Here is a 27,724-nt window from a genome sequence, read left to right on the forward strand (position 1 = left end):
CACTACTCTGTTGTCTTCTCAGCTTTTCATTGTGATGTGAAATCTCTTTCCCTAAGTTTAAGTTTGTACTGTTAGTCTGTCATGCGGTTCATTAATTCAGGAGAGAAGAGTCATTCAAATAGCTATTTTTAAGGGCTCAGGCAGATGTCCACTACAAGGTCTATTTTAAAGCTGGCATGGGATCCTTTCCCATCAGTTGCTCTACATGTGCCCAAACACATTTAGATTTGTGACTCTGTGTCATCATCAGTACCTATTTTTAAATGCTTATTTCCAGTATATACAAGCCATTCATAAACTTCATCACTGATGCAGAGTGTGTCATATTTGATGCAAAGGTCAGCAATTACTTGGAGTTCCTCTTTGGTGTACACCTACACATATTAAAGGAAAGAGCGCAGCCAATTATTATTCCACATGTGGGAAAACAACAGGTCAAAGACTGTACAGAGTTGAGAGACTCGCTTACCTTGCCAATGGGGTTGTGTGGAGTATTTAGTATAATGGCTTTGGTTTTAGAATTAAATTTACTTTCCAATTCTTGAGGATCTAATGTCCAGTCAGAACTAGACCATTTTTTTCCATCAACAGGTTTCTAAGCACGAAGAATAAAGATGTGATTTAATGTAATGAATTCATGTTGCTATCTTACAAATAAATATTCTAATAAGGAAAAAATCAGAGAAAGGCCTGGTCAAGATAACTGACTACATGACTAACAAAGAACATAAATAGAAATAACAGGGCTTTAGTTCTGCCTTGAGAACTCAAGAGGACCAGAGTCTTATGTGCACACCTGTTAAAGGAAAAATGAACCTGTCAACATTAACAGCTGTTAACATGCCTGTTTTCTTCCCCAGGGACCAGCCGTAACTAAGGTTAATGTGTGATACTACAAGGCTAATGGAAATTCTGTGATTCCTCTTAGTGTATTAATTATTTGAAAAGACTTAGAAACTTCATAGTTCCTTTTGACAAAGTAATTGGTATTTTCAAGATTTTTTTTATATATATTTTATTTTTTAGTTTTCGGCAGACACAACATCTTTATTGGTGCTGAGGATTGAACCCAGCCCGCACACATGCCAGGCGAGCGTGCTACCGCTTGAGCCACATCCCAGCCCTATTTTCAAGAATTCTTAAAGCATATGAGCTGAATGGCAAACTTACAGATCGTAGGGGAATAAATACAGGTGTTGCTCCAGCCATTCTCACCATGGGCTCATAGCAGTCATAGAAAGGGATCATTATTATGACCTGAAATAAAAGCAAATAAGAACACAACATGCGAATCCTTAGTTCATGGTACAAATATTGTGTACTTACAAGGCACTATACTATATTCTAAGATGTAGAGTGAAAAGGGTGAGATTTGCCTTTAGGAAACGAATGTGTAAGGGCAAAAGACTTTGATATAAACTCATTCATGGAGTCTAAGTTGCTGTCCTCAGTATTTCTGGGAAACCTATACATGGGCTTGCAGTGGGGACAATTAAGATGTATATAAAATTTACATGTACATAGGTAGGTTTATCAGGGGAAAAGTACCATACCTCTCATTACATTTTTTAAAGGGATATTTATTCTAAGAAAAACTGTTAAGAGTTTCTTTCTTTGTTAATTTTATTTTTTGTAATTGTGGATTGAACCAAGGGTCCTTACCCACTAAGCTATATACTCAGTCCTTTTTATATTTTTATTATGAGACAGGGTCTCACTAAGTTACTGAGGGTCTTACAAAGTTGCTAAAACTGTCCTTGAACTTGGGATCCTTCTGCCCAGCTGTCAGAGTGCTGGGATGACAGACAGTGCCAAGAGTTTCTTTATATTTCAAGATAAAAAATACAATCCAGAATATAATTGATATATTAGATAGTGATGGGATCATAAGGAAAGAGAACACTGCAATGCTGTCTGGCCTGGACTGCTGATTTACAAACATTACCTTGAGAGTAAAGATGTTCTTTCTTCTCAAAAGTATCTTGTAGCAAAGAGCAGATGCAGGGAGATCAGTCAGAATGCTATTGTTCCTGTCTGATACCCACGATTTCCATTCAGGGACACAGTATCTGGAGTCTTTTTCTCCTCGTCCTTTAGAATATTCCTTACCCTCCGCTCCTACAAGCTTTCTCCCAGTCACTCCTGGCTGGGCTCCCAGGTTGAGTGGCCCACCTGCCAGCACCCCTAACTTTTTGACTTTTTATAAGGAGAATCCGAATGCATAATTTATAACCATCATTACATTCAACTTTTCTTTTTACCTTTTAAAAACCCAGCCCTATTTCATGAAAATTTCATCTTATTATAGTTTCCCTATTTAATATGTTGCATAAATTCAAATAATTGTTATCTTTGGAATAAAGAGTAAAAATATTTTTATGGATAAAAATGTAGACAAATTATTTTTGAAAAACCTGACAATAATGTATAATTTCACAAATCTATAACTTATCTCATTTAACTTTTTGCTGATTAAATGTAATGGTACCCAGTTGCTGTTTTAAATATGCACATTTTACTGTCTGTATTTCTTGTGCTGTGTGCCTTTCACATGGGAGTCATATATCCTAAAAGCTCCTTGGCGTTAGTCAACTCAGGCTAAGTACAGCCTGCCAAGTACAGTGGGATAAGCTTGGTGTCAGGAACAAAGGAGGAAAAAGAAACGGAGCAGGAATGAATCCTCCTCCAAGTGGACAATAAACTCTTTGTCCATCCATGAGGTTCTCAGGAACTAAGATGATCACCTGTGCAACCCTGGTGCGAAACTCAGTGCTCAATACAAGGTGAGAGCTCCATGAAAGAAAATAAACCAGGAAGAAGGGAGGTAGAGCGGACAGGGTGCACCTCATGTCCTTTACCTTTCTGATGGACTAATTCCCTTTTTTGGAAAGTGCACATTGAGCACTCGTTATCATGGGTGCTGGCAGCACAGCAATGGCCAAGTTCTCCCAGAACTTATATCCACTAAGACAGACTTACAATGAATGAGAAGGCAAGTCAATAAACGAGATAATTTTAGATAGCAATACACTATAAAGAAAATAAAATAGGTTAGTTTAATAGAGAAGGGCATAAATGTGGTTTCAAAATATTAGATAAAGTGATGAAGGAAGAAAGAGAGAAAAGAAGTCCCAGAGCTGACCTGTGGCTACTCCAACACAGAGTCTGAAAAAGCAACCAAGGATCAACAGCATCAAGACACGAGATGAGACTTTCCCCTACATTAAAGGTTAAAAGAGATTGTGTATATGAGAGTGTGACTGCGGTCCTCAACTTGTTTCTTGAAGTATCACATTGTCTGGCTCAGTGGAGAGAATTTCAGTTGCAAAATAACAATTCAAGACAGGGAGTGGTATCTTGTATAAAGGTGATATGATGAAGAGCTATCAGAGTTCAAAGAAAGTTAACAATATAGAGCAGAATAAATATTCATACTTCAGACCAGCTTACGCAATGCTACTGTGGAGCGTTCTAGATCTTTATTACCCGGGTTGATGGCTTCTCCCTTTTGTCGCTACTATAAATTATACATTCTCCACCACTGACTAACACAGCATTCCTCTTAATCCATTTCCAAATCTGTCTCCTCTACACATAGTGAATCCCTTTTAGGTAAGAACTGTCTTTTAAAATGTTCTTTCTCACAATGCCTAACACATAGGAGATTCTAGGTAATTTCTGAATACGTGAAAGAGGTCAAGAAACATGAAAGCAAGGAATATTAGAAGAACATCAGGGAGGCAGTGGGAGACAGGGGCCCCCATGTTGATCTTGCATCATGGTACTAACGGCAGAAAGCACTAGAACATCCTGATTTATTTATCTTCACACTGCACTGCGACCTTGATTCTGAACACAAAAAAGAAGACCAAATAAATACTCGCTGAATGAGTTCAGATTAAAGGTCATTTTTAACAATAAAAACAAAGGATTCTTTTCCCTCATCATTGCTAGCCTTTTCCACCCACTCTTATCTAAGTAGGTTATAAAAATAAGAAAAAAACTAATGCAATTAAATGGATGAATCTCTCAGATATAACTATAAACAAGTACATGCTGTATAATTCTATTTATGCTAGATAAAAGAGGAACCAGAGTGAACCTGTTGTGATAGAAGATTCTCCAGGAGAATACAGACTAAGAAGGGGCAGGAAGAAGTTTCTGGGCTGCTGAGAATGCAGGTTGTCTTTCTCTAGGTTGTAGTTATGGGGAAATTTACCCAGCTCCACATTCAGGATAATGTGAACTTCACTATGTGGGCACTAGACTTTAAAAGTAATTTAAAATAGAAGAGAAGGCAGAGTAAGTAAAAGATTCAAAGGTGGGACAAAAGAAAATGATTAATACAGTATTACAATGTTGATATACTTACTTCATCTCCTTCATCAATTAACCCTTGAATAGCATTAAAAAGAGACCCGTATGCTCCTACTGTCACAAGGATTTCTTTATTCGGATTGATTTCTTTTTGATAAAACTTTTCATATAGGGAGGACAGAGCTTTCACAAGTGGCGGATGACCCTGTGAGATTACAAAATAAGAAAAAACCTTGAATTTGATTAAGGAACCTAATTACTTGTGGTAAAGACATGCACACTACTGTTGATGTGATAGCAAATGTTAGGAGGAAAACAGAGTATTACTCATATTGATTGTCAAGACAGCAGGAGTTGCCAGTCAAGGTGGCACACACCTATAATCCCAGCAGCTCAGGAGGCTGAGGCAGGAGAACTGGGAATTTAAAGCCAGCCTCAGCAACTTAGAAAGGTGCTAAGCAACTCAGTGAGACCCTGCTCTAAATAAAATACAAAAGAGGGCTGGTAATGTGGCTCAATGTTTAAGTGCCCTGGGCTCAATCCCCAGTACCAAAAACCAAACCAAAACAAAAACAAAACAGCAGGAGTTATCAGTAATAACCACTTTCTTTCTTTTTGTGTGTGTGGTGCTGGGGATTGAACCCAGGGCATGTGAGGCAAGCACTCTACCAACTGAGCTATATCCCCAGCCCTCCTCTTTCTTTTCTTTTTTTTTTTTTTTTTTTTTTGGTCGTTCATAACATTACATAGTTCTTGATACATCATATTACACGGTTGATTCACGTGGATTATGAACTCCCGCATTTACCCCGTATACAAATTGCTGTATCACATCAGTTTCCCGTATACAAATTGCTGTATCACATCAGTTTCCCTTCCATTGATTGACATATTGCCTTTCTAGTGTCTGATGTATTCTGCTGTCTGTCCTATTCTCTACTATCCCCCCTCCCCTCCCCTCCCCTCCCCTCCCCTCCCCTTTTCTCTCTCTACCCCTTCTACTGTAAGTCATTTCTTCCATTTGTATTATCTTGTCTTACCCCTCCTTTCCTCTTATATGACATTTTGTATAACCCTGAGGATCGCCTTCCATTTCCATGCAATTTCCCTTCTCACTCCCTTTCCCTCCCACCTCTCATCCCTGTTTAATGTAGATCTTCTTCTCAAGCTCTTCGTCCCTACCCTGTCCTTGTTTACTCCCCTTATATCAAAGGAGTCATTTGGTATTTGTTTTTTAAAGATTGACTAGCTTCACTTAGCATAATCTGCTCTAATGCCATCCATTTCCCTCCAAATTCTATGATTTTGTCATTTTTTAATGCAGAGTAATACTCCATAGTATATAAATGCCACATTTTTTTTATCCATTCATCTATTGAAGGGCATCTAGGCTGATTCCACAATCTTGCTATCGTGAATTGAGCTGCTATGAACATCGATGTAGCAGTGTCCCTGTAGCATGCTCTTGTTAGGGCTTTAGGGAATAGACCGAGAAGGGGAATAGCTGGGTCGAATGGTGGTTCCATTCCCAGCTTTCCAAGAAATCTCCATACTGCTTTCCAAATTGGCTGCACCAATTTGCAGTCCCACCAGCAATGAACAAGAGTGCCCTTTTCCCCGCATCCTCTCCAGCACTTATTGTTGTTTGACTTCCTAATGGCTGCCAGTCTTACTGGAGTGAGATGGTATCTTAGGGTAGTTTTGATTTGCATTTCTCTGACTGCTAGCGATGGTGAGCATTTTTTCATGTACTTGTTGATTGATTGTATGTCCTCCTCTGAGAAGTGTCTGTTCAGGTCCTTGGCCCATTTATTGATTGGGTTATTTGTTATCTTATTGTCTAATTTTTTGAGTTCTTTGTATATTCTGGTTATTAGGGCTCTATCTGAAGTGTGTGGAGTAAAGATTTGTTCCCAGGATGTAGGCTCCCTGTTTATCTCTCTTATTGTTTCTTTTGCTGAGAAAAAACTTTTTAGTTTGAGTAAGTCCCATTTGTTGATTCTATTTGTTAACTCTAGCGCTATGGGTGTCCTATTGAGGAATTTGGAGCCCGATCCCACAGCGTGTAGATCATAACCAACTTTTTCTTCTATCAGATGCCATGTCTCTGATTTAATATCAAGCTCCTTGATCCATTTTGAGTTAACTTTTGTGCACGGCGAGAGATATGGATTCAGATTCATTTTGGTGCAAATGGATTTCCAGTTTTCCCAGCACCATTTGTTGAAGATGCTATCCTTCCTCCATTGCATGCTTTTAGCCCCTTTATCAAAAATAAGATAGTTGTAGTTTTGTGGATTGGTTACTGTGTCCTCTATTCTGTACCATTGGTCCACCCTCCTGTTTTGGTACCAGTACCATGCTGTTTTTGTTACTATTGCTCTGTAGTATAGTTTGAAGTCTGGTATCGCTATACCACCTGATTCACACTTCCTGCTTAGTATTGTTTTTGCTATTCTGGGTCTTTTATTATTCCATATGAATTTCATGATTCTTTTATCAATTTCTACAAGATATGCTGTTGGGATTTTGATTGGCATTGCATTGAACTTATATAGGACTTTTGGTAATATCGCCATTTTGATGATGTTAGTTCTGCCTATCCATGAGCAGGGTATATTTTTCCATCTTCTAAGGTCTTCTTCTATGTCTTTCTTTAGGGTTCTGTAATTTTCATTGTATAAGTCTTTCACCTCTTTTGTTAGGTTGATTCCCAAGTATTTTATTTTTTGGGGGGATATTGTGAATGGAGTAGTTGTCCTCATTTCCGTTTCAGAGGATTTGTCGCTGATATACAGGAATGCCTTAGATTTATGCGTGTTGATCTTATATCCTGCCACTTTGCTGAATTCATTTATTAGCTCTAATAGTATCTTTGTAGACCCTTTTGGGTCTGCTAGGTATAGAATCATATCATCTGCAAATAGTGATAATTTAAGTTCTTCTTTTCCTATTTTTATGCCTTTAATTTCTTTCGTCTGCCTAATTGCTCTGGCCAGTGTTTCGAGGACTATGTTGAACAGAAGTGGTGAGAGAGGGCATCCCTGTCTTGTACCAGATCTTAGAGCATCTCCATTCAGAATGATGCTGGCCTGTGGCTTATCATAGATTGCTTTTACAATGTTGAGGTATGATCCAGTTATCCCTAATTTTTCTAGAGTTTTGAACATAAAGGGATGCTGTACTTTGTCGAATGCTTTTTCTGCATCTATCGAGATGATCATATGGTTCTTATTTTTAAGTCTATTGATGTGGTGGATAACATTTATTGATTTCCGTATATTGAACCAACCTTGCATACCAGGGATGAATCCTACTTGATCATGGTGTATAATTTTTTTGATATGTATTTGAATCCGATTCGCCAGAATTTTATTGAGGATTTTTGCATCAAGGTTCATTAGAGATATTGGTCTGTAGTTTTCTTTCTTTGAGGTGTCTTTGTCTGGTTTCGGAATCAGGGTGATGTTAGCCTCGTAGAATGAATTTGGAAGTTCTCCCTCTTTTTCTATTTCCTGAAATAGCTTGAAAAGTATTGGTGTTAGTTCCTCTTTAAAGGTTTTGTAAAACTCTGCTGTATACCCGTCCAGTCCTGGGCTTTTCTTAGTTGGTAATCTTTTGATGGTTTCTTCTATTTCCTCTATTGTTATTGGTCTGTTTAGGTTGTCTATATCCTCCTGACTCAATCTGGGCAGATCATAAGACTTAAGGAATTTATCTATGCCTTCACTATCTTCTATTTTATTGGAGTATAAGGATTCAAAATAATTTCTGATTATCTTCTGTATTTCTGAAGTGTCTGTTGTGATATTGCCTTTTTCATCCCGTATGCTAGTAATTTGGGTACTCTCTCTTCTTCTCTTTGTTAGCATGGCCAAGGGTCTGTCAATTTTATTTATTTTTTCAAAGAACCAACTTTTAGTTTTGTCGATTTTTTCAATTGTTTCTTTTGTTTCAATTTCATTAATTTCAGCTCTGATTTTAATAATTTCTTGCCTTCTACTTCTTTTGCTGTTGTTTTGCTCTTCTTTTTCTAGGATTTTGAGATGAAGTATGAGATCATTTATTTGTTGGTTTTTTCTTTTTTTGAGGAATGAACTCCAAGCAATGAATTTTCCTCTTAGAACTGCTTTCAATGTGTCCCATAGGTTCCGATGTGTTGTGTCTGTGTTTTCATTTAACTCTAGGAAGTTTTTAATTTCCTCCTTGATGTCTTCTAAAACCCATTGATCATTCAGCAACCTATTGTTCATTCTCCAAGTGATGCTTGATTTTTCCTTCCTACTTTTATCATTGAATTTCAGTTTCATTCCATTGTGATCAGATAAGATGCATGGTGATATCTCTACCCCTTTATATTGTCTAAGAGTTGCCCTGTGACATAATATATGGTCTATTTTTGAGAAGGTTCCATGTGCTGCTGAGAAAAAAGTGTAACTACTTGATGTTGGGTGGTATAGTCTATATATGTCAATTAAGTCTAGATTATTAATTGTGTTATTGAGTTCTATAGTTTCCTTATTTAACTTTTGTTTGGAAGATCTGTCCAGTGGTGAGAGAGGTGTGTTGAAGTCTCCCATGATTATTGTATGGTGGTCTATTAGACTCTTAAACTTGAGAAGAGTTTGCTTGATGAACACAGCTGCGCCATTATTTGGGGCATATATATTTATGATTGTTATGTCTTGTTGGTGTATGGTTCCCTTGAGCAGTATGACGTGTCCTTCTTTATCCCTTTTGATTAACTTTGGTTTGAAATCTATTTTATTAGACATGAGTATGGCCACTCCTGCTTGTTTCCGCAGTCCATATGAGTGGTATGATTTTTCCCAACCTTTCACCTTCAGTCTATGAATATCTTTTCCTATCAGATGCGTCTCCTGTAGGCAGCATATTGTTGGGTCTTGTTTTGTGATCCATTCTGCTAGCCTGTGTCTCTTGATTGGTGAGTTTAAGCCATTAACATTTAGGGTTATTATTGAGATATGGTTTGTTCTTCTAGCCATATTTATTTATTGATGTTACTAAACCTGATTTGTTATCCTCTATGACTACTTTCCCCCCTTTACTGTCCTACCTCCCATTGTTGGTTTTCAATGTTGTTTTCCATTTCCTCTTCCTGTAATGTTTTGCCAAGGATTTTTTGAAGAGATGGTTTTCTAGCTGCGAATTCTTTTAATTTTTGTTTATCGTGGAAGGTTTTAATTTCATCTTCTATCCTGAAGCTTAATTTCGCCGGATACACGATTCTTGGTTGGAACCCATTTTCTTTCAGTGTTTGAAATATGTTATTCCAGGATCTTCTAGCTTTCAGAGTCTGTGTCGAGAGATCAGCTGTTATCCTGATTGGTTTACCCCTAAATGTAATCTGCTTTCTTTCTCTTGCAGCTTTTAAAATTCTCTCCTTATTCTGTATGTTGGACATCTTCATTATAATGTGTCTAGGTGTGGATCTCTTATGATTTTGCATATTCGGCGTCCTGTAGGCTTCTAGGATTTGGGATTCTGCCTCATTCTTCAGGTCTGGGAAGTTTTCTCGTATTATTTCACTGAATAAACTGTTTATTCCTTTGGTTTGGAGTTCTGTGCCTTCTTGTATCCCAATGACTCTTAAATTTGGTCTTTTGATATTGTCCCATATTTCTTGGATGTTCTGCTCATGGCTTCTTAGTAGACTTGCTGAGCTGTCTATGATCTTTTCCAGTTGAAATACTTTGTCTTCATTGTCTGATGTTCTCTCTTCTAAGTGATCTACTCTGCTGGTAGTATTCTCAATTGAGTTTTTAAGTTGGTTTATTGTTTCCTGCATTTCTAGGATTTCTATTTGTTTGTTTTTTATTACCTCTATCTCCCTGTGAAATTGATCTTTTACTTCCTGGATTTGTTTGTCAATGTGATCTTTCATTGTCTGATTTTGCTGTCTCATGTCTTCCTTGAGACTCCAGATAATCTGAAGCATGTATATCTTGAACTCTTTATCTGACATTCCATCAGTTGCAGCTATTACCTCTTCTAATGATGAGTTGACCTGCATAGCTTGTAGTCCTTTCTTTCCTTGTCTTTTCATACTGCTCGAGTTTCTTTCTGCTTGGTGCAACTGTTGTGTTTTTGAAATTTACCCCCTGGCCTTTCTTTCCAGTGGGCCGCAGGTATCTTTGCTCCCCCCGCTCCGGCACCTTGCCGCTCCCCAGTGCACGCCACCGACTCCAGCCGCAGGGCGATTGCCTATCAGGCTATGCTCCCCTCCGTGCGGAGAAAAGGAGCTCCCGCAGTCGAACTTTGCACGATGGAAATCTGTCTGGAGCCCCTCGATTTCGCTGGAAATTGGTGGCGGCCGACTACGGGTTCGGGCGGGGCAGCCCAAGCCGCTCAGGGTGACCGCAGCTTGCAAAAGCGGTTGCTGGCTCCGGGATTTGACTTCTGCACCCGCCGCAGTGCCACCTGTGGAGCCGGTTAGCTGTGGCCGCGTGGTTAGGGACCCGGATGGAGAAGCAGCTGTTCCCAGAGCGAGCACTATGCCTTCCGGGGGAGCCCGGATGGCGGGGGCCCACTGCGGGTTCGGGCGGGGCGGCCCAAGCCGCTCAGGGTGAACACCACTTGCAAAAGCAATTGCTGGCTCCGGGACTTGACTTCTGCACCCGCCGTGTTGCCACCTGTGGAGCCGGTTAGCTGTGGCCGCTTGGTTAGGGACCGGGATGGAGAAACAGCTGCTCCCAGAGCGAGCACTCTGCCTTCCGGGGGAGCCCGGGTGGCAGAGGCCCACTGCGGGTTCGGGCGGGGCGGCCCAAGCCGCTCAGGGTAAACGCTGCTTGCAAAAGCGATTGCTGGTTCCGGGACCTGACCTCTGCACCCGCCGCGTTGCCACCTGTGGAGCCGGTTATCTGTGGCCGCGTGGTTAGGGACCCGGAGGGAGAAGTAGCTGCTCCCAGAGTGAGCGCTATGCCTTCCGAGGGAGCCCGGGTGGCGGAGGCCGACCGCGGGTTCGGGCGGGGCGGCCCAAGCCACTCAGGGTAACCGCCGCTTGCCAAAGCGATTGCTGGCTCCGGGACCTGACCTCTGCACCCGCCGCGTTGCCACCTGTGGAGCCGGTTATCTGTGGCCACGTGGTTAGGGACCGGGATGGAGAAACAGCTGCTCCCAGAGCGAGCACTATGCCTTCCGGGGGAGCCCGGATGGCGGAAGCCCACTGCGGGTTCGGGCGGGGCGGCCCAAGCTGCTCAGGGTAACCGCGGTTTGCAAAAGCGATTGCTGGCTCCGGGACTTGACTTCTGTACCAGCCGCGTTGCCACCTGTGGAGCCGGTTATCTGTGGCCGCGTGGTTAGGGACCGGGATGGAGAAACAGCTGCTCCCAGAGTGAGCACTATGCCCTCCGGGGGAGCCCGGATGGCAGAGGCCCACTGCGGGTTCGTGCGGGGCGGCCCAAGCCACTCATGGTAACCGCCGCTTACAAAAGCGATTGCTGGCTCCGGGACCTGACCTCTGCACCCGCCGCTTTGCCACCTGTGGAGCCGGTTATCTGTGGCCGCGTGTTTAGGGACCCGGAGGGAGAAGCAGCTGCTCCCAGAGTGAGCGCTGTGCCTTCCGGGGGAGCCCGGATGGCGGAGGCCGACTGCGGGTTCAGGCGGGGCGGCCCAAGCTGCTCAGGGTAACCGCCGCTTGCAAAAGCGATTGGTGGCTCCGGGACTTGACTTCAGCACCCGCCGTGGTGCCACCTGAGGAGCCGGTTATCTGTGGCCGCGTGTTTAGGGACCCGGAGGGAGAAGCAGCTGCTCCCAGAGTGAGCGCTGTGCCTTCCGGGGGAGCCCGGATGGCGGAGGCCGACTGCGGGTTCAGGCGGGGCGGCCCAAGCCGCTCAGGGTAACCGCCGCTTGCAAAAGCGATTGCTGGTTCCGGGACCTGACCTCTGCACCGGCCGAGTTGCCACCTGTGGAGCCGGTTATCTGTGGCCGCGTGGTTAGGGACCCGGAGGGAGAAGTAGCTGCTCCCAGAGTGAGCGCTATGCCTTCCGGGGGAGCCCGGATGGCGGAGGCCGACCGCGGGTTCGGGCGGGGCGGCCCAAGCCGCTCAGGGTAACCGCCGCTTGCCAAAGTGATTGGTGGCTCCGGGACTTGACTTCAGCACCCGCCGCGGTGCCACCTGAGGGGCCGGTTATCTGTGGCCGCGTGTTTAGGGACCCGGAGGGAGAAGCAGCTGCTCCCAGAGTGAGTGCTATACCTTCCGGGAGAGCCCGGATGGCGGAGGCCGACTTCGGGTTCGGGCGGGGCGGCCCTAGCCGCTCAGGGTAACCGCCGCTGCAAAAACGATTGCTAGCTCCGGGACTTGACTTCTGCACCCGCCGCGTTGCCACCTGTGGAGCCGGTTAGCTATGGCCGCGTCGTTAGGAACCGGACAGGTGGGGTGGCTGCTTGCAAAGCGAGAGCTAGGCCTCCCGGGGGAGCCCCTTGCCGGAGTGGCTAATGTCTGCGGACTAGACCTCTGTGCCCGAGTGGCCGCCCAAGATCCACTTCTCTGGGACAAACTGTCACTTCCAATAAACCTACCAGATCACGGCTGCTCTCCTCTAAAGGGAATTATGCTAGGAGTTCCTCCGTGTGTAGGCTGCAGCTGTCCAGGTGGGTCTTTCTTATCCCTTTAAAGTGGAGACGTTGGAGTCGCTGCTTCCTCGCCGGCCGCCATGTTGGATCCCCCCCCTCTTTCTTTTCTTTTTCCTCCCTCCCTCCCTTCCTTCTTTCCTTCCTGGCATTGAACTCAGGGGCACTTAGTCACATCCCAGTCCTTTTTTGTATTTTACTTAGAGACAGGGTCTTACTGAGTTGTTTAGTGCTTTGCTAAGTTGCTAAGGCTGGGTTTGAACTCGAAACCCCCCTGCCTCAGCCTCCTGAGCTGCTGGGATCACAGGCATGCGCTACTTCGCTTGGCAATAACCACTTTCATAAGCGAGAAAGAAAGGATTATAAATGTACAAAGTCTGAGGCATGTAGAAATTCCCTTGTTTAAAATTTTCTAATTAACATGGTAAAATTTTCTTTTTAATTAACATGTAATTAACAATTACAGGGAACAGTGTGATAATTTGATATAAGTATACAATGTACAAAGATCAAAGGGTAATTAGCATTTCCATCTCCTTATCATTTTTTAAATATTTGAATCCCTTTTTTCATTCCTCATAAGGCACTTTTTAAATTGATGAATCTAGGTAAAAGTCACACTTGTTGATCTTTTCAAAGAACCATCTTCCAGTTTAACTGATTTTCTCTACGGCTGCTCACCTCACCTCTAGATGTTCATCATGGAGTTGAATGTGGCTGGGGAGGAGGTATGTGGAGCAGGTCTGAGGAGGATCTACGGGGAGCAGGGATCCCACCCTCTCAACCCTGTGACATAGACGAGTAGAGACAAGACACAGAATGACTTCCTCCATATCTTGTCTTTTCCCATTTCTACACCGTCATAAAAGGCGAAAACAAATGTCCAGCTGTGTGACTCTACTGCTTTTAGCACAACAGATAAGAAGCTATAGTTCAGAGGTTCATTTTAATCTAGAAAATGTGGAAATTCCAGGCATTTTACCACAGAAGAATGAAGAAAAGGGAGGATAGAAAGGAAGAAAGTAACCAATTAGAAATAGGATATTAATTAAGGTCAAAGGTGAGGGTGCACGAATGTTAATGACATTAAAACACACACACACACACACACACACACACACATTTCAAGGAAATATTCTCCCAGGCTGAGTGGTAGAGCACTTACCTCACATGTGTGAGGTACTGGGTTCACTTCTCAGCATCACATATAAATAAATGAATAAAATAAAAATCCATCAACAACTATATATATATATATATATGAAATATTCTTCCTTCTGTTGTTGCCCTAATATACAGAATTGGAAAGTAGAAAAATAAAGGCCCAGACTAAAAGGACTCTCCTAGGAGATAAAGGCAAGGGGGAAAGTATCTGTGGGCCCTGGTTTGGGACAGGGCATCCCAGAAAGCCACATGACAGAAGTCCACACACCTATGGCACAATACAAAACATATGCCTTTAGGGTCCCTATGCACTTACAAAGCCCCGTGTGTACTGATTCAGGCTATCGATCAAAGCGACCTTTGATAACTCTTCTTTTACATATGAAGGAGGGGAGATATCTGGAAGGCCTTGGCCAAGATTCACGACAGAGGGATCAGCAGCCAATTTAGTAAATTCAATCCTAAGATTAAAACAATAAGACTTAAATTTAGACACTCAAATTGCAAGTTTCATACAACAATTTTATCACCCACAAACTGAGTTTACCTAATAAAATGATGGCTGAATTAATGAACTTAATGTTCATTACAGACCCCAACTCCAAGATTCCCATATTTTAAATACACACATATAAACACAAATACGTGTGTGTGTGTGTATTCCTTTGTTTTTTTTTTCCCCCTCAACCATTCCTAACTGCTGCTAGGTTATCAATTGTTAGCAAACAGAACTAATTCTGGGTGCAGTGTCACATGCCTGAAATTCCAGTAACTCAGGAGGCTGAGGCAGGAGTATCCAAGTTTGAGGCCAACCTCAGCAACTTAGTGAATGAGACCCTATTTCAAAAAAGGCAGGGGGAGGGAGGGAGAGGGAGAGGGAGAGAGAGAGAATGAATAAGAAAAGTTCATGAAAAAAAAAAAAAAGAAAAGTTCATGGTTTTGAAGGAAAGTTCGATGAGGGCATCCATTAAATTAGGTTTTTTTGGTGCCCTGTGCCTAGTGCCTAGCAGAGCTCGCTTCATTTGCTAAATGAACACATTAAGGCATAGATGGCTAACTTCCTTTCATTTCTATCTGATGAATGAATTAAATGAATGACTTAAATTTTCAACTATGGATGTAGGTAAAAATCCTCAAATAATTAAAAAAAAAAACCCTGGAAAATCTCATCAAATTACTATTGTTTATTCTAAGATACTCACCATACATTACGGTCAAGTCCTTCAATTCTTTTCGAATTTTTGAATTTCAGAGACATTTTCTGAAAGGCATAAACATTGAAAGGATCTTTTACTTTTTTAATCAAAATTTGAGGTCAGCGAATCATGTGTTACTCTTCCCTTTCTGTATTGTCTCTGTGTCAATAGTACCACCACAGAGAGTTCTAGAACACAACCCAAGATGCTGAACATTTCATCTCCTACCTACATTCTAGAGTGCTTTTAGTACCTACAATCATCCTACTCTAAAGAGAAAATATCATCCTAGTCTAAAAAGCTAATCACTTTAAAGGCCTGAAATGCATTAAAGAGAACAATAATTCTTTAAAAACAAAAAAGAGAGAGAGAGTTTAGCTGGGCACAGTGGCACATACCTATCATCCCAGTGACTCAAAAAGTTGAGTATCACAAGTTTAAGGACAGCCTAAGCAACTTACCAAGGCCCTAAGCAACTTAGCAAGACCCTGTCTCAAAATAAAAAAATAAAATGGCTGGGAATGTATCTCAGGGGTAAATTGTTCCGGGGTTAAATCCTTAGCAGTAAAAAACAAAAACAAAAACAAAAACCAACCCATTTAAAAAGTATTTTGAGGCATATCAGATTGTTTTTCATAGGATACATCAAGAGTTCCACAAGACAGGAATTGTTTGTCATCCAGGAAGCACTCAACAAGTGGTCTCAAACTACTCAATAAAGGCTTCCAATTTAATAACAGTTAACATTAAGTACTGCATGTGCACCAGGCACAGATCTCATGCTTCACATAATTATCTTGGTTAATATTCACATCTGCCCTTTCATTATGAGCACATTTACATATGAGGAACAGGAGGCACAGGGAGGATAAAGTTTACACAACTTTTCACATCTGCCCAAGCCAGAAGCAGTAACATTCACATTCAAATAGTTCAGCCCAGGATTTGAACCCATGCCCTGACTCCAGTTCTGTACTCAGAACTGTCAACTTCCACCTGTCTTTTACATAAGAACTCCTAAAAATATTATTGGGATGCTGTTGCCTCTTAAAAGTATATTGGTAATTTAGTTCAGGTCTACTCATGCCAAGCGAGCTAAAGCTATGGTAGAAAAATATTAGGAATTATAATTATCATACAGCATGCCTTTTTTAGTTCTTTAAATTCTAAAATTAAGTTTATGCTATCTCTCAAAAGTAACAAATTAGCTTTGAGTTCATTGTTAACAAGCTGGTAGATATAAAAGAATGATTGACAGCATCTTTCCAAAGAATTTTATAATAGAATATTAAAGCAATTTTAATTCAATCAGGGGGGGAGATAATGATAATGGTTATTAAATAGACCATTGTTCTCATTCTAGTCCCAATAATGGGACTAAAAAATACCTTGCTCAGTCTCCCATTTTTAATCTTTGATCCTCCAGTGAAGTAAATCACTCACAAATTCTCCAGAGGTTACAGGGTCTTCTAGAATAGATTACGATGAAGTCCCAGCTGAACAGGATGCTACTCTGGAGACTCTAATTATATAACTAAAGAGTCCCAGCATGATAGAGAGAAAAAGATATTTTAACAAATGCCCTTTGCTATCTCTGTAACAATGTCGAGAGCTTAATGATTCATTCAGTATGTGACTGCAAACACAAAGTAGATTCAAATAGATAATTTTAGACACTAAGTACAATTTTGATAATTGAACTCAAAAGGCACTTTCAGATTTAATTTTCGTTAACATTTGTATCTAGGCAAGTCTTTCCTCTGTCGGCTGCCGTTGCCTATCTCTCCTTCCCAACTCCACGTCTAAGCCCCTCTATTTTGTAGTCTATATTTTCTCCCTTCTGCATGTGATCTTTCCTCTGCCCCAAACGTCATTCTCTACCAATGTTTCTCAACCTCTTTTTCACCCTTGCTCCCCTAAGGAGACTCTTTAACTTTGAGTTCACTGTTCACAAGCTAGTGAGTATAAAAAAATGATTGACAGCATTTTTGCAATAAATTTCCTAATCATCTTCCCTTCACATAAGTAAATATTAAGGAATAAAATCTTGTCAGACAGGGTTGAGCTTTGGATGGCTACAAAACACTGTCACAACTAAAATTTATTCTCTCTGCAAAGCACCCATTTCCTTAAGGGTAATAATGCCTCTGCTGAGAAGGCAGGTTTCCTACTCAAGCCAATCCCTGTCCCCACTTTCCTGTCCCTGCAGTTGGCAAACTCCTACTTCCTCCTGCCACCTTCAGTCTCAAGTTAATCTTTGTTTCCTGCAAGTCCTTCTCAGATTCCCCAAGTCAGGAGCACATGCCCCTCCCATGTGTTCCCATTAAATTCAGTAATTTCCAGCATTTTTTTTTTTTACATATTCTAATTTTCTGCTTATTTCTATCTGCCCTTAGATTGTTAGAACAACTTGTTCACTGATGTGTGTCAGTATCAGTCAAGGTTCTCTAGAGAAATAGAACCAGTAAAATGTATGGGCTGACAAGTCTGAAATCTGCAGTGCAGGCCCCAGGTGGGGACTCGGGATGGTGAGGATGCAGCTCAAATTGAGTCTGAAGGCAGAATTCTCTCTCCCAGAGAGCAGGTGGGGTGTCTTTTTTCCTCCTAAGGCCTTGGACTGAATGAGGCTCCTCACATTATGGGTATTCTGATTTCTCCCCACTTGAATGTTAATCTCTTCTAAAAAATAACTCTGTGACAACACCTAGACTGGTGTTTAAACAGATATCTGGGCTGTGACCTTAACCGGTTGACATTGATACCAATGCATCGGAGATCTGGAACTGGTCTTTGTTCCCAGGTGTTGAAGATTAAAATTCTGAGAAATGCCGATCCAAGTACAGAAAGCAAGTTGTATTTTAAAAAGGGACAGAGACAGACTTCACTGAAGAGAAGGGCCGCCAGAGCTGGGTGTCCATGGGAGGGAGTGGCCTGTCTCTCTTACACATCCTAGGAACCCACCTCCTTTTAACTATTGTCTTCTCTTTTTTTCCCATGTATGTGTCTGAAGATAGGAAGGAGCAGGAGCACAGAGGTTAACTGTTAGTAATCCATGGTTCTCTCTGATAATCAGTCATCAGCCTCTCTGGATCCTATACTGACTGCCTGACCTTTGCCCCTGCCTTAGTTTGCTGAGGAGTGTGACCTACCCTTTCCACTTAGGCTGTGTGGGGCTGCAGGCAGATTGCTTTTTGGCTAAGAAAGCATGTTGGTCAGCATGTGGGATCATTTTATAGGATTATTCTCTTAACCTCATGTTCCCACCATTCTCATCTATACATCCCCGTATAATCTCATCACAGTGTCCAACAGGTGCTACTATACCTAGGTCATGTATTCAACATATATTTGATAAGTATGAAAAAATATCACTCAAGTCAGTTGAATATATGGTGTCATTCAAGTTAAGTTAGTTCTTTTGTCAGTCAGCTTAAGTTAATTTATGCTGCAGTAACAAATGACTCCAAAGTCTTGGTAGCTTAAAATCTCAAAGATTGCTTCCTTGTTCACACTAGATATACACTGAAATTCAGCTGCTGCTATTCCTTGTCACTGTTGTTCTGAGACACGGCTAGTGAAATAGCCTCTATCTGGAATACAACCCATTTTGAGGACAAAACCTCTTAAAAGTTTCTGCTTGATATATATATATATATATATATATATATATATATATATATATATATATACATCATTTCAACTCCTATTTTATTTTCCAAAGAGATTTCATGGCAAAGCTACAGAGAGTAAAAAGTAGCAAATAATTTAAAAAACCCAAGACAAGAATGAAGTCTGGAGGTCTAAGAGATAGGTGTCGATCACAGGTTGAACAGTTTCCTCTTCAATTTCTTTAATTCCCAGTACCTCAAAATGTGTCCTGGTCTAGAAACAGGCTCACTGAAGATGCAGTTAGTTAAGATGAGGTCATGAGGCGGGTGCTCAGCCACTGTGGCTGGTATCTTTATGGAGGAAGCCTGGACTCAGGTACTCACCCTAAGAAACTTAGGTGAGGCAAAGGCAGGGGTGGGGTGATGCTTCTGACAAACCAAGGAATACCAAAGACTGCTACGAAATGCCCAGAAGACAGGAGAGACGTCAAACAGATTCTTCCTCGCAGCCCTTGGGAAGAACCGACTCTGCTTAACCTTTGATCTTTGGCTTTCAGCCTCCAAAACTGTAAAGGAATAAATTTCTGTTGTTTAAATCACTTAGTTTGTGGTCCTTGAAAACATCCGAGGGGAATTAATTCACTGGTGAAAGTCTACAAGACAACTTGCAAAGTTCAAAGACACCAAGATTCAGCAGTAGAGGCAAATGCTCACTGGCTGAGAACTATTTGCTAGAGTCAACCCAGTTTCAGGAAATTAAATTGAACCTGGAACCCAAGGGATAAGTAGGTGTGAATCCTACGGACATAAGGGACATCTGAAAGGCTTGTATCATTTTTGGACCCAGAAAACCCTGTGAAGTAACTTTTGCTGTCAGAGAGATTATAGGCCTGGCATGGTTATAGACCACACTGCTATATTATTAACACAAGCTGCCAGTGCATCCTAGGACCTTAATAAGACTTTTATTAACTTGAAGCTGAAAATGTAGTTTTAGAGATTCTCCACTAGGTGGCAAAATTGGCAAAGGTCAGGAAAAGCTTTAAATTGGTTTCTGTAAAGGTGCTAGAAAAATGAAAAAAATTACCCATGATCCTGAGAGCCTAGTACACCTAAGTTTAAACTGTACATATTTTGAGGACTACGTTCATAAGACCTGAAGAAGGTATATAGGATGGGAGAGGTGCTGGAAAAAAACTTCTCAAATGCTGGACTGAAGCTGGAGAAATCAAGTTATTAATATCTATATAATATGAGCTATAAATCAAATATTTATCCAAAGAGATCAAAACCACAACACCACTTCCCCCATCAATGGCAACTAATAATGATAAGGAGGACAAGAAAAGGCCACAATACAAACAACAAGGTATTTAAAATGGATATGTATGAATATTTTGATGTTTTAACAACCATAGTGACACTTAGTATTCTTCATCCTTAGCATTTACATCACTTCCTAAATGTCTTTTTTGATTTAAAAAGGATATCGATTTTAAAAAGTAACTTTGGTATACTCTTTCCTACTTTGTGTTTCTTTTGTGCAGCATAACTGTGTTGGCTGCTCGAGTTTCCATGAGATTCTGTGACTTCTCAGGTGAGCGCTGTGACTACCTAAAGGCAGGGGAAGAAACAGTGCACATCCATTCCTTTGAAGCTCCACGCTACACTAATCAGATCTCTTTGCATGAGTCAGAAACTCAATCTGGAACAGCTTAAGAAAGAAATGGCTTTATTAGAAAGCTCATGTTACATGGGAAGAGCAGAGATGTGGTCAGACTCACAGATGAATGTGAAACCGTGACCAGGAGCTTGAGCACTAGGGGGCTTTGTTGCATGTCTGTTTTATACACTTTCTGTTTACTCTTCCTCATAATAGATGAAGCAGTTGCAATTCCCACTTTACTATTCCACAAGGACTGAGAGTTGAACAATTTTTTTTAAAAGTTACCATTATTGCTTCACTTAAAAAAAATCTATCAAACAGGGTATAATAGTACATGCCTGTAATCCCAGTGGCTCTGGAGGCTGAGGCAGGAGGATTGAAAGTTCAAAGCCAGCCTCAGCAAATAATTGAGGCCCTACGCAACTCAATAAGACCCTGTCTCAAAATAAAAAAAAAAAAGAAAAGGGCTGGGATGTGGCTTAGTGGTGAACTCCACCCTCTGCCCCACACAGGTTCAATCCCTGGTAAAAAAAAAAAAAAAAAAAAAAAAACTTAGTACGATATCATTTGATGGGCTCAAAGATATTTTTTCAGTTGAGTCCCAGAATGGGAGAAAATATTTACAATCACATAATCTTATACCTTACAAGAGACTTTCATACAGAATATACAAACAACTTTTATAACTTAGTGAGAAGACAGTCCAATCTAAAATGGGCAGAAAATTTGACATCTTCTTCACCGAAGATATAAAACTGGCCAAAAATCATATTAGAGGATGCTCTATATTGTTAGTCATCAGGGAAATGCAAATTAAAATCATATGCGAGGCGCTGCATTCGATTCTTAGCACTGCACATAAATAAATGAACAAAATAAAGAACCATCAGCATCTAAAAAAATATTTTAAAAAAATGCTGGCATGGTGACACACACCTGTAATCCCAGCTAGTTGGGAGGCTGAGGCAGAAGGATCAAAGAACCATCAGCATCTAAAAAAATATTTTAAAAAAATGCTGGCGTGGTGACACACACCTGTAATCCCAGCTAGTTGGGAGGCTGAGGCAGAAGGATCAAATTCAAGGCCAGCTTGGGCAATTTAGCAAGACCCTTTCTACCACCCCCCCCCCAAAAAAAAAAAAAGAAAGAAAGAAAAAAGAAAAAAAGGCTGGGGCTGAGGATGTAGCTCAGTGATAGAGCACATCCCTGGCTGAAATCCCCATATGGGGGATGGAAAAAAGATTTTACTCAGAGATTATTCTCTCAAGTATATTAGACTGCTGTGCCAGTGGATGGCATTCCTCTATTTCTCATAGTTAATCAAACCTTACACAAGGGAGGGTCCACTGAAGCTAAGGGTACAGAAGCTTGAGCTGTGTAAAATAATACAGTAGATGTTTCTTAGAAATGGAGGGTGTAGCTCAGTGGCACAGTATGTGCTTACCATGCATGAAGCTCTAGGTGCCCTACCACCATCAAAAAAAAAAAAAAAAGTAGAATCTAAAATCCTGCTCTCATCAATAAAATCTCAACTTAAAAGATTGCTTCTATAAAGGTCTTCTGCCCATGTAACCTGTCATAGCCTGTCAGCTATTTTGCGTTACACAAGCATATTAATAATTCTCTGTAGAGCATTTATCGTTTGGCTGGTTACTAATTTACTCATTGACCAATTTAGAACATAAACTAAATCCATCAGGAAGGACCTGGTGTGTTAAATTCACCACTGAGGAGTAGGACATGGTGGCTCATACCTATAATCCAGCAGAGGGGGAGGCTGAGGCAGGAGGATTGCAAGTTCAAAGCCAGCCTGAGCAATTTAGCAAGACCCAGTCTTTAAATAACACTGGCTGCGGATGTGGCTCAGTGGCTAAGTGCCCTTGGGTTTAATCCCAGGTACAAAAAGAAAAAAAAATTCACTACTTTATTATGTATCACACTATGCATTCAACTAAATAATTGTTGGATGATTACATCAACCTGTGAAATCACATTGAAAATCAATGATTTAAGGTAGCTATTTATGAGAAAATTCTTTTTGAAATATTACCTTTTTGTAAACAGTTGCCCATTACATTTTATGTCTTTCAAGACTAAGGCAAGGTTTCATGAATCTAGACATGATTATTCTTGTGACACTAGCTGTTTGGAAAAAAGTTAAAAATATTTTGTGTATGTGTGTGTGTGGTACATGCTAGACAAGTGCTATACCACTGAGCTACATCCCCAGCCCTTTTAAAATTGTATTTTGAGCTAGGCACCATGGTGCCAAGCCACTTGGGATGCTGAGACAGGAAAATTGCAAGTTCAAAGTTAGCCTCAGCAATTTAGTGAGACTCTATCTTAAAATAAAAAATAAAAAGGGCTGAGAATGTGGCTCAGTAGAAAAGTGCTCCTGGCTTCAATCTCTGGTACCAAAAGAAAAAGAAACTAATTTTGAGACAGGGTCTTGCTAAATTGTCAAGAGTGGTCTTGAATTTACATCCTCTTACCTCAGCCTCCAGAGAATCTGGGATTAGAGGCATGGAAAAAAGATATTAATTGGACTAGACTGTACAGGAAAGATATTACCAAAAAACAGGAACTATGTGGAACAATCATCAGTATAAGATTAATTTTAGGACAATAATTTTTTTCAGCAAATAAATGCCCATTTGAGTTCAGCCTGATTTCTTTGGTATTTAAACAAAGTATAATGAAATATGATATGTCAAGAGCTTTGTAATGTTTTGAACAACTAATAATAAAAAAATTAAAAAAAAATAAACAAAGTATAAACAAAATATTTTCTTGCAAGTAGAAAAATGAGAGAAAAATGTTTTAACTTCTTGAGATAAACAAAGGGGGAGAAAAGGACTAAGATTATTGGGACAACTTCTATTCAAAAAAGGTTTCTGTCTTGGGCTGGGGATGTGGCTCAAGTGGTAATGTGCTTGCCTGGCATGAGCGGAGCGCTGGGTTCGATCCTCAACACCACATAAAGATGTTGTGTCCACCAAAAACTAAAAAATAAATATTAAAGAATTATCTCTTTTTCTCTCTCTCAAAAAAAAAAAAGGCTTCTGTCCCTGCACAAGTCACTGACTTGCTGAACCTGATGTCTGTTTTTCATATTCTTTCCCCCTCTTCAAAATAGCTAAATAAATCAATCTTCTCCCTCACTGATGTTATTTATTTATTTATTTTCCCCAAAACAGATCAATCAATGAATCCCTGGCTCAAAGGTAATCTCAGAAGATACTGTTAAGTCACACTGGTTGGTCACCTGTGGGTTCAGGCTGCTGCTCAGAAGATGAGATTTCTCCCCAGGTAGGGTGCACCATGACCTTGAACCTCCAGGTCTCAGTAACCATCTTAGGAAGTTGCCACTCCATCTATCTGTTTTAATCTAGAAATTTCAAAGCCAAAACCCTGCATCCCTCTCCCTTACTCTTCTACAGCACATCACCTCCATAATCGGATGTACCCCTTGCTTAACTGACCTGTCTCTTCATTTTCTTTCACTTTCCAAACCTTTCATTGTATATTTGGAACAGCTGAACCATAATCAGCATATTCAATTGTATTTTTGTTCTTAGAGTATTCCACCTCTTTGCTTTAACTCGAATTTTATTGTTTCCCCAAAACACCAAGTCTATGTTCTCAGCATTGCCTTTTTATAGGCTCTATGTGCTTTTTTTTTTCTCATTATCTCACTATTAATTCTAATGCCTTCAGAGATGACCCATTAAACAAGAACTTACTAGTTCTTTATAACAAGAATACCTAAAGTCTACTCTTAGCAATTTTCAATTTTATAAAACATTCATATTAACCATAGTCAACTACCTCTTTCCTGCTGTTTGGCCATTGACACCATTCTCTGGATGGCTTTACTAATGTTATCTCCTGACCTGCTGATACTTCCTATCATTCATTAAGGAGATGTCTTTAAGCAACCGTTTTCTTCTCAACCCCAAGAACTGTGATTATTCTAGGTAATTCTAATGCCTTCAGAGATGACCCATTAAACAACTGACACTCCCCTTGTCTGTTGCTCTTGTCCTCTGTTCCACTTTGGTCACTCGTTCCTACAACCATACTCTGTACCTTGCCACCCCAATACATTTAATTTTAAAATAATTAATTGAAGCATTTTTCTCCTCAACCATTGTTTTAGTCAGCCTTTTTGCTGCTGTGACTAGGACAATTTTAGGGGAGGAAAAGTTTATTTTGTGGCTCAAAATTTCAGAGATCTCAGTCCAAAGCAGCTGGCTACATTCCTCCGGGTTCTAGGTTAGGCTGAACATCATGGCAGAAGAGTATGGGTAGAAGGAAACAGCTCACATGATGATCAGATATCAGAGACAGAGAGAGAGAGAGAGAGAGAGAGAGAGAGAGAGAGAGACTCTACTCGCCAGATACAAAATAAATACCCCAAAGCCATACCCCATACTCACCTCCTCCAGCCACACCCTACCTGCCTTCAGCTACCACTCAGTTAATCCCTATGAGGGGATTAATTCACTGACTGGGTTAAGGCTCTCATAACCCAATCATTTATTCTCTACACCTTCTTGCATTGTTTCATGTGAGCTTTTGGGGGATACCTCACATCTAAACCACAACAACCATAAACTCCTTATCCTTCAACTTGCCTAATTATTCCAACTTTCAGTATTCTTCACTATCACCAACATCTTCAGGAAGTTTCCTCTCCTTTTTTCCAATCAGCCTCACCTTCCTTTATTTCCCAGTTTACATGACAATTTCTCCACATTAACAAGGCTCTTGATAATGCTCTAAGTCCTTTTGGTTTTCATTCATGTTTGTAAAAACCTAGCACTGGTTGAACTCAACCAGTGTCTGTTTTCCCATAATCCATTCAGCTGTGGACTGCTGAAGAAAACCTCATGGATAGATTTTCTGGTTACACCACAAATTCATATGGTCATCAGTCTCAAATTGGCCCTCAACACTTTCCAGCATTTCTACTATATTTTATAGGCTATACTTTTATACTAAAAAAGGATATATATATATATATATATGGATATATATAAACATATATGTGATATATAATATATATATATACACACATATGTGCATGTGTACATATATATATATATATACATATAATATATTAGCTTATTTTGCTATCTATCTAGTCTCCAATAAGCAAAATAAACAAATTTGAATGTCATCAAAAGTCAGAAAAAAATCAAAAGGAACCTGACGTCTAATTCTTAGTAATATTTTCAGTTCATTTTTCTAGTTTCTCCCCAAAACCAATATTCTATGAAGAAAACAAGGCAAATGTGAATCAGAGTGATCGAGTCAATCTTTTAAAAAAAATTTTATTTATTTATTTATTTGTTCTAAACTAGTCAACCTTATCATGATGTATTGTACATAAGGTAAACTGCACCTTCGAATACACATGGTCAATAGAAAAGTCAAACAGTCAATTTATTATCACTGGAATAGACTGTTTAAAGGCAGAAGGTGTAGATTTAGAGGTGATCCAAGGCTGAGAAGGCTGAGAAGGCTCAAAGATAGGCAAACAATCAAAATAAATTTGAAAAAAGTTGTTAATGCTCTGGATTTAAATTCAAATTATGACATTATAACTGCATATGGGGTAGGAAGGAAGAAACTTAGTTAATTTGACCAAGTCCAGAATGCTCAGGCTAACTACAACCTCAAGGAATAGTAACAAGAGGCAACTGCAGAAAGGACTAGTGTTAAAGCACAGTACAGAATGTTAACAAAAGTCTGGCCAAGAGAGATTGTTTTTACTTCGTGCTCTACCTGTTAGTCTGCTTTTAAAATGCTTATAAGGCTTACAGATTGCGACAGAGGTGACCAAGGTGCTGCAGAGGGTGAACAAGGTGCTGGCTGCAGAAATACAGTGGAAAGAAGTCTCAAAGCCATGTCATTACAGCAAGAGTGGAACTTTAATTTAAAGCTAATTGGCACGGATTTAAGGGGCATCATACAGAAGTTGCTGAAATGCTGTTATATGAAATGGGATTCGTATAATTATGAAGTTCTTCAAAGGTAAAAAGCATGGCTGACTGGTGAAAGTTAGCAAGCATCAGGTTTTAGACATTAGGTAAAATTCTCTAAACAGTGAGCAAGATGTCCCAATTCTCTCTTAGACACAGCCTAGGAGATCACGGGGTGGGAGGCAGGTGTTTCGCAATAGTCAGAGGTTCAGAACTCTAGAATGGTTCGGACCCCAGAAGCAACAAGATTGGTTGTCTGCTTTTCTCCTTTCCAAACTCTGGATTTCACTAAGATTCACTTATGTAGCAAGTCAACGGCCTTTGTTTCCCTTTTCAAAATTTTAGAATTCGGTTAAGAATGAGTTGGAGTCCGTGTTGTACTTCCAGACTGCTTTTCCAAATGCCCGAATGGCAACATCAAGGGTAAAAGGTTCAAGACATTGGCTGGGTCCAGGGGTACCCCCACTGCGAGGTCACTCATCTTGGCATTATTCCTTCTCTAGAGAAAAGGGTCAATCCCAGGGCGGACCCTCTGAGGCCGCCCTGGCAGTCAGCCAAATCCGGGCCCAGGGTCCAGTCGCCCGCTGGTGCCTCGGTTCTGCAGGGCGAGTTCGAGTAGATGGACATCCAGCTCCCACCTTGCCCTCTGCAAGCCGGTGCCGCCCCGCCACCGCGCACCGCGTGGCCGCATCCAGCACACTTACCTAGCTTCCCGGGGCTCCAATCCCGCAGCGGAGTGAGGAATATTGGAAACGATTTGAACGTCCCGGAGGAGGCAGGAGGGATAAACTCGGGTCCCGGATTGGCTGCAAGGTTGGCGGATCCCGGACTAGAGTCGCCGGATAGCTCAAGATGGGGGTGGAGGTCGCGGAGCTACTGGGAGGGCGGGGGCGGGGCGGAGGCGGGCCTGGATGTGGCCCGGGATTGGCTCCGGGGTCTGGACCGAAGGTACAGATTGGCTGCGAGATCCGCCCGGCTCCGGAATGGGGCCGCGGGGCAGGGGACCCGAGTTAGGGGGCGGGGTGGGGGCGTGGACTGGGGTACGCGTGAAGATTGGATAAGGAATGCCAAAGGCCCGGTGCTCGGATTGGATATGGTTGACTGAAGAGGGAGGGCTGCAGACCAGGACCGGTTGCGCAGGGCTGTAAGACAAAGGCTGGTTTAGAAGGAGGGTTGGCTCCTGCCCCCACAACT

At 41.1% G+C, this 27,724-nt stretch overlaps 1 protein-coding gene across 5 annotated transcripts in view; it reads right to left on the reverse strand.

The window, feature by feature from the left end:
• The window catches only part of Kyat3 (kynurenine aminotransferase 3), a 49,801-nt gene extending 22,315 nt beyond the window's left edge, over positions 1-27,486 (reverse strand). Inside the window, exons 1-8 of one of the 5 annotated variants that reach the window (XM_026403326.2) lie at positions 27,235-27,486; positions 19,262-19,443; positions 15,276-15,334; positions 14,390-14,534; positions 4,373-4,522; positions 1,171-1,257; positions 470-595; positions 254-374 (exon numbers count right to left, since the gene is read on the reverse strand). In XM_026403326.2, coding sequence (XP_026259111.2) covers positions 254-374; positions 470-595; positions 1,171-1,257; positions 4,373-4,522; positions 14,390-14,534; positions 15,276-15,331 — 685 coding nt within the window. In that variant the 5' untranslated portion in view covers positions 15,332-15,334; positions 19,262-19,443; positions 27,235-27,486. Of the gene's footprint in view, positions 1-253; positions 375-469; positions 596-1,170; positions 1,258-4,372; positions 4,523-14,389; positions 14,535-15,275; positions 15,335-19,261; positions 19,444-27,234 lie in introns of those variants that run through there. The other 4 variants (XM_026403324.2, XM_026403327.2, XM_026403328.2 and 1 more) reach the window with 4 other exon arrangements.
• Between the last annotated feature and the right edge of the window lie 238 nt (positions 27,487-27,724).

This window comes from Urocitellus parryii, chromosome 11 (assembly GCF_045843805.1).
Source record: "Urocitellus parryii isolate mUroPar1 chromosome 11, mUroPar1.hap1, whole genome shotgun sequence".
In the NCBI taxonomy this organism is placed as follows: Eukaryota; Metazoa; Chordata; class Mammalia; order Rodentia; family Sciuridae; genus Urocitellus; species Urocitellus parryii.